The sequence below is a fragment of the Myodes glareolus genome, chromosome X (assembly GCF_982192425.1).
Source record: "Myodes glareolus chromosome X, mMyoGla1.1, whole genome shotgun sequence".
Classification (NCBI taxonomy): Eukaryota; Metazoa; Chordata; class Mammalia; order Rodentia; family Cricetidae; genus Myodes; species Myodes glareolus.
The window spans coordinates 82,329,825-82,336,838 of NC_142053.1; the positions used below are offsets into that span (position 1 = coordinate 82,329,825).

Sequence of the window (7,014 nt, forward strand, 5' to 3'; positions counted from 1 at the left end):
GAGAGATAGCTCGGCAGCTAAGAGCAAGTGCTCTTACTTGATGCTCTTACAAAGAACCCAAATTTATTTATTTCTTCCTTCCTTCCTTCCTTCCTTCCTTCCTTCCTTCCTTCCTTCCTTCCTTCCTCCCTCTCTCCCTCCCTTCCTCCCTCCCTCCCTTTCTCCCTTCCTCCTTCCCCCTCCCCCTTCTCTCTCTCTCTCTTTCTTTCTTTCTTTCTTTCTTTCTTTCTTTCTTTCTTTCTTCCTTTCTTTCTTTCTTACCAGCACCCACATCAGGCATCTCCTAAGCCAGTTCCAGAGGATCTATCACCCTCTTCTGGCCTTCTTAGGTACCAGACACACATTGTGTACAGCATACAGGCTCATTCATACACACAAAATAAAATATTTATGTTTAAAAAACAAACCAAAGGCATGGAATGGCATACAGATTGAGATTAAATCAGTATGATAACACACTAATTCCATGGTTGCTAATTCAATGATTCACTACACTTTATTTCAATCCCAGTGTCAATACAGGGGCACTTTTAGGGCTGTTAGTGACCATGTGCAAATGGGATTAAAAATTAAAGTCACTCAAAGGCCAAGTGTGTTCTCAATTGGGGTCAAAAATGTGGACCCTCTTCCCTTTTAAGCTGTGACCAAATATCTTTTCCTTAGCGCCACATACTTCACATTTTTGTGCTTTACTGATGATTTCCCCCTAAACACGGCCCCAAGTGTTGAAGTCTGGAGTTCTTCCACACAAGACAGCTGGAGGTGCCTTACACAGACACAGGCATGTGAGATAAGCTATGCTCAGACAAGAGTTAGAAGTCTGTTTCCCATAAAGTCAATTGTCATAAGCCAACAGTATAGAATGAGCAAAGAATGCTTTTAACAAAATGCTCATGGAGCAAGCTCTATAGATTGGTAGATTGACAAATGCTTAAGATTAGAGAGAATTGCAGGAACTTGGCTCTATTCCCTGTGGGAGTACTTTGAAAACTGGAGTAATTTAATAGAAAACAAAGGAAACACTAGCACTCTAGAGCATTCTAGAAACCAAGGAAGGAACTCCCCAAATTTCAACTGGAGAAAACAGACATCCTTGGGCAAATTTTGACAACATTGGTGCCTCATCGCCCCTGCAAGGCCTTCTTGGGTTTCCATTCTGGACTTTTAAAGTATACCCTTCTACATGCTTATATGTACTCTCAAATAACACCTGTGCCTGGTTTCGATTTTTTGTTTTGATTTGTTTTTTGAGACAGCATTTCTTTGCAGCTTTGATGCCTGTCCTAGAACTAGCTCTCGTAGACCAAGCTGGCCTCGAACTCACAGAGATCTGCCTGTCTATGCCTCCTGAGTGCTGGGATTAAAGGCATGCACCACCACCACCCAGCTGCCTGATTTGGATTTTTAATTCACAAATATGCATCCAAATCCATGAACTCTTCTAGAACCTAGTGCTCTGCAGTCATGCTTGCCTTTGAAACATGTTGGACGCGGCCTTGGGCTGTGGACTGCCTCCATTGCATCTACTGGGTGCATGGGCCAAGGTCCGCATTCATGCACTCCCTTACCCAGGGAAATTCAGAGAGTTCCCCAAAGGATTTCCCTCATTGACATCCTCATGAATGTGTCCTTGCCCTCACCATAGTGGGTTCTTCCCTCTGAAAGGGCAGCACTAGTTACCTTTTTGAGCGATATCTCAAAAGGGATATAAGAACTTATTTGTGTGCTTAGAAAATTGCCAGGCACATAGTGATTTCTGTTCTACCAAATTACCCGCTCAAGGGGGTGCTCTCTACGAGCTGCACCCTCCACCTAAGGATAGGGAAGACTACCAGTTGGAACCCCACTCACCCTTGGTAGGGTTAAAGGTATTGTTGTGTTTGCAAACCTGCTATGTGAGCATTAATTTTGGTCTGCAGCTTCAGGATCATCCAGGATCAGTGACACTGAATGCCTTTGTCCTCATCCTTGGAGAGTCCCTCCTCTTTGCTTTACCTCGGGATGAGGATGGGATGGAGTCTGAGAACGGGATAGGGTTTGGTGAAAATTGCAGGCTGCTAACATGGCGTCATGGGTGCATGGCCGCTTGTAATCATAGTTGCTGTCGCCACAGCCTGTGGCTCGAAGACCATCTTCTATCTAACTGACCCTTTTGTGGAGCACTGATAGATGCTATGGGCTTCCTTGCCCATTGTCCTGTTGAACAGTTGATCTGGCTGTCCTGTTGAACAGTTGATCTGGCTGTGGAACAGGGGCTTCCCGAACATTTCTTTGTTGAGTGCTTCACAGCCATTCTGACACTGGATCCTCACAAGCCTCTGGCCCATGTGTGGCTACTTTCTCCACTTTACAGGAGGAAAGAGCCTCAGAGGGTGCAGGTCTCCTTCCGTGATACATGTCTGGCCGGAGGAGGTGAGAAAAAGAGAGACAAGGCTGACTGCACCACAGGCTCAAGACTCCACCACCTGCACACACACACCTCCCACCCCCCCATGCCCCCACACCTCCTATGCTCCAACCCCCCTCCCATCCCCAGACCCCATCCGTAGGCTTGGGCTAGCTAGGCTAAGAATTCCAAGCAACCAAGCAGCCTCATTCTTATTGGCTAGGGCCTCGACAATGGTCTAACAAGGATTGATCTGGTTGGTGGAGGGTAGGCCAATGAGAAGGCCAGAATGAAGGCATGACGTCAGTAGAAGATTACCGTTGTTTGTGTTTAGCGCTAGTGTGTCTATGGTGACGGTGTCTCTGAAGGCCCTGCTGGTCTTGCCAAGACTAGGGATACCCTTGTCCTCACAAGCCAGGCCACGTAGACTAACACTATCACCATGAGCTCTAACAAACAGACGGCCGTTGAAGAAGTAGGCGTGGACTCCGAGGGTGAGGAGGCCCCTGAAGTCTGTCTGGAGGGCCCATGCTCACTGCAGGATCTCGACCTGAGCCATGATGTGGGATCTTCACAGAGTAGCCTAAGTGAGGATGACGTCGAGACTGAGGACAACTCTGACCTTGAGTCAGGGTCCAAGCTACAGGTGCAGGATCACAGCGAGCAGTCTGTCTCCTCAGCCAGCGACAAAGAAGACTTTATGGCTCACTTGCCTCTTGTCGACGACTACGAGGAGGAGAAGGAGGAGGAGGAGAAGGAGGAGGAGGAGAAGGAGGAGGAGGAGGAGGAGAAAGAGGAGGAGGAGGAGGAGGAGGAGGAGGAGGAGGAGGAGGAGAAGGAGGAGGAGGAGGAGGAGGAGAAGGAGAAAATGGTGCAGCAGCCAACCGACCAGATAAGTCAGGGTGTTAGAAGCCACTCCTCCTCAAAAAGCTGTACCGCCCAACAGTCTACCCCTTGGGCAGGTACAGAGGGAGACCGCAGCAGGAAAGGCAGGCTGGGCAAGAGATTGGTAGATGTGAAGAGAGTCTCTGCGGCCCCTGTCCACCACAGGGGGGCCAAAGGAGGCAGGGTACGCAGGACAAAAAAGAAAAAGAAAAGCACCAAGAGTAAGAAACCAGTCCCTGAGGACATCCCAGAGCCATCTCCCGACCCTGACTCAACCTCGGATGAAGAAAGCGAGATTCAAGTGATGAGGGTGAGCATTTGCTTCAAGAATGGAGGGCAGATCATATCCGGCAATGCTATGGATCCTGGAGAGAAAAACAAAAAAGAGGATGTCCAACCCAGGGGCAATTTTCATCATATGACTGGCTCTCTGCAGGTGGGTGCTCCCAAGAGCCGTGCCTTGGGCATGGGAAAGCTGGGAGCCTCTTGTTCTAACAGAAAAGCAGCTGCGTCCAGAGGCAAGGAACCAAGCAGGCCCCGTTTCCCAGGAGCTGCTGCGGGTGGGCTTGTGAAAGCCAGTTCTAAGAAAAAGTCAGCCCAGGAGAAGAAAGCCATACAGGATGCCCCAAGATTCACCGGGCGAAGACCTGTCCCACTGTGGGGACAGAGACCAAAGGCAGCTCCTGGGGAAACAGCCACCTTCCCTCCGATAACCTGCGTCTCCACACTTGAGAGTTCTAAAAAGCACTGCGCAACAGCTCTGGAAGCCATCGAGCCAGCACATGGGACGTCCAGAAAGAGAGCAACAGCAAGGAATACAAGGGAGGCCCTGCCAGCAGCCAGGGCAGACAGAGGCCTTGTGCGTAAAGATACCGTGAAGAATTTGGCAGCGATGACCCCAACACCAGAGTCCTACAAAATCAAGGAAATTCCCCGTGCCCGAGTGAGTAGAGCACCCTCTGTCCCCTCTCACCCTGCCCTTCCCCTCCCCTGCACAGACCATTGCTCTGCCCCTTCTGCCTCTGCCTTGGCCTGGGGGTGGTCAGTGGACACTCACCCTGATTCGGATGTCCGGTGTGGGGTCCTTGTCGTAAGGAAGGGTGGATATGAGGGAGCCACAGCTAGGTGTTGGCTACTATTCCCCTCCCTGTGCATCTCCTCTCTCTAGCCAGGCAGGGTGGGAAGCCGGCCTGGCTACAGTCTGGGTGATTTGGATCCAGAGAGCCCTTCCAGTGTGGGCTGCACAGCTTGGCTGTAGTCAGTCCCAAGGGCCTCCTGATCCTCCTTCCTGGCTCTTCCCCAAGGAAGCCAGGCCAGGACCTGAGCCTTTTCAGTGCCTGGGGGCTCCTTCCTGACTGAGCTCTGCCTCCTGACTTGAGGATGAAGGAAGAAGAGAAGGTGTGGATGGGATGAGCCCCACAAGCCTCCATTTTGTTTCCCCACCTGCCCCTCAGCCCCTCCACATGTACTCACTGAGAAATTTTTGTGTCAGCTTCCAACACGCAGGGCAGTGCGACCTTTTACATGCATGCATCGTGGAGAAATGAGCAGTGGAGACCCCAGCTTCAGAGCACCCCAAGTTTCAGCAAATTCCCAGCTGGTAGCCCAGAAGCGGAGAGGCACCAGCGCCAGAACAGCTGCGCCCACTGGTAAGTCTTTGGGCTTTGAGAGCAGTGGAACAGAGGAGGGACGCTTTAGGCTCTATCACTGGGGGATTGCAGTCTTTTTTCTGGGCTTCCCTATCTAGGCAGACAGCCCACAGGACTGGTTGTGGGCGGGCCATGTTGTTAGATGAGTGTGATTGTGGTGTACGTGGCTTTAAAGGGTAGGACAACTCCAACTCTAGAAGCTGGCTCAGCACTCCAAAGCTTTTTCTGGTGAGCCCTATTTGCTGGCCTCTTCCCAGGTCATGGTAGTGGCTATGGCCTGACTAGAACCGGCCCATAGCGGTCTGTCTCTGCGCAGCAGGGAAGACAGGCCCAGAAGCTGAGAAACCAGGAGGTACAAGTTGCTGCCAGCAGAGGGCGATGTTGCCTCATTTTAGACCTCACCAGGCTCTTCCCACCTGGGCCCCAAGCCTGGATGCTGCACTCTGTTCTCTTTCAGGTGACCAAGGTCCATCTGTGGTCTCCCCACTCCCTGTTGGGGAGAAGCAGCATCAAGTACCAGGGACACTGGGGTGTCAGCAGGTAAAATTTTCTTATCTGCAAGAAATGACAGCCCTGCTAGATGGAGGGAGGGAGGTAGTAGCCAAGTTAACCTGGCTCCTGTGCCCGCTCACACAGCACACACACAGTGTACCGTCCCACACTCCACAGAGAGAGGGTACCTCCTCTCTGCTCAGGATTGAGTGCCAGTCTTGTCGCAGGACTGTGGGGTGGGATGTAGGACTGGGAGGACTGTGAATGGAGCGGGGAGAAGACCAGGACATTGAACGATAATTTTTTTTCCCCTCTGTTTTCTGGACTAGTGTCCTTTGCTAGAGAAAGAAGCATACAAGCTGAGAAAACAGCTAGGTATGACTGACCCTGGGCAGGGATGGGTGAGGGCAGGGGCAGAGGGAGCTAGGTACGTCGGCACAGATACCCAGGAAAGGCTAGCCAGCTGCTACTACTATATTGTGGGGGGTGGGGGGAGGGGGAGGTAACATCAAGCAGATAAGACCGTGAGTCCTCCTCGGATTGAATGCTGTAGCGACCAACAGAGCGGTGCGCAGCTGCTCTCCCACGTGCTCTGCTGAGTGCCCACCCACACGGTTCTCCTGCAAAGGGCATTTCCACATGGTGCTCAGTGAGCGGTGGAGGAGTCAGTCCTGGGGACTTTTGCAAATTGCCAGTTGGGGAATCCCTGTGGATAGAAGGGGAAAGCGGGGCAATGAGTGTAGTTGAGTCCTATGTGTCTTTGTTTGGAGTAGCCATTCGTACCTCTCTGTTCCAGCCGTCATGCGGGCCCTCAACAAAAGGTTCCAGGCCCTTTGAAGTGAACGTTCTGCTCTCCACAGCCCTTCCCCCACTCCTTACTGTTAAGGCAGCCAGGGTGGGCCTGACTCTGCTCTGCCTGACAGGCTGAGCCCAGCTTCCCTGTAGGAGAGATCAGACTACAACTCATGGATCCCCGGGGCTGTGATGTGGCCCTGCTTCTTCCTTCTACCTGTTCTACAGCCAGAGCCACCTTTTATGCCCCTCCTTTTGTCCCCTGTCTGCCCCTGGTGACAGATGTTGCATATTAAAGTAGTTGTGTCCTGTGGTCTGTCTGCTCTTTCTCTTTTTGTGGGAGATGGGGTTCAGAAAGTATGGGGAGCTGTTCTTTCCCCAGCCCCTTAAGAACAGTAGCCCTAGGGGTAACTTGGGCTAAGCACTTCTGCTTCTGAGCAGGTGCCTTGCGCTCCAGTTTATCCCTGTGCACTGGGTTTGGGTTCTGCCCAGTCAGCGTTTCCTCCCTTCCCTATTGCCCTGTCCCTTCCCTGACTACCGTCCTCCTCTGGGACAACCATAGAACCCATTTTTGCCTTCTGTTACCTTCATTCCGCAGAAACTCTGAGCCCTTCCCTTGGACTTGGAATCATTTCAGCAGACATTAGGGCTCACCTTACCCCTTTCCTGGGCTCCATCCTTTTTTTTTTTTTTTAATGTGCATTGGTGTTTTGCCTGCAAGTATGTGGAGGCCAGAAGAAGACATTGGATCCCCTAAAACTGAAGTTCTGGACAGTTGTAAGCTCCCCTGTGGGTGCTCGGAATTGAACA

General features: G+C 51.5%; 1 protein-coding gene across 1 annotated transcript; it reads left to right on the top strand.

Annotated features, from left to right (window-relative positions):
- Positions 1 to 2,688: 2,688 nt before the first annotated feature.
- LOC125389293 (uncharacterized protein CXorf49C-like) lies at positions 2,689 to 6,517 on the top strand. The gene is made up of 6 exons (XM_087902727.1): positions 2,689 to 3,104; positions 3,234 to 4,214; positions 4,764 to 4,920; positions 5,378 to 5,460; positions 5,742 to 5,787; positions 6,209 to 6,517. The coding sequence occupies exons 1-6, from the start codon at positions 2,829 to 2,831 to the stop codon at positions 6,247 to 6,249; spliced, it is 1,584 nt and encodes a 527-aa protein (XP_087758853.1). The 5' UTR covers positions 2,689 to 2,828; the 3' UTR covers positions 6,250 to 6,517.
- Positions 6,518 to 7,014: the final 497 nt, after the last annotated feature.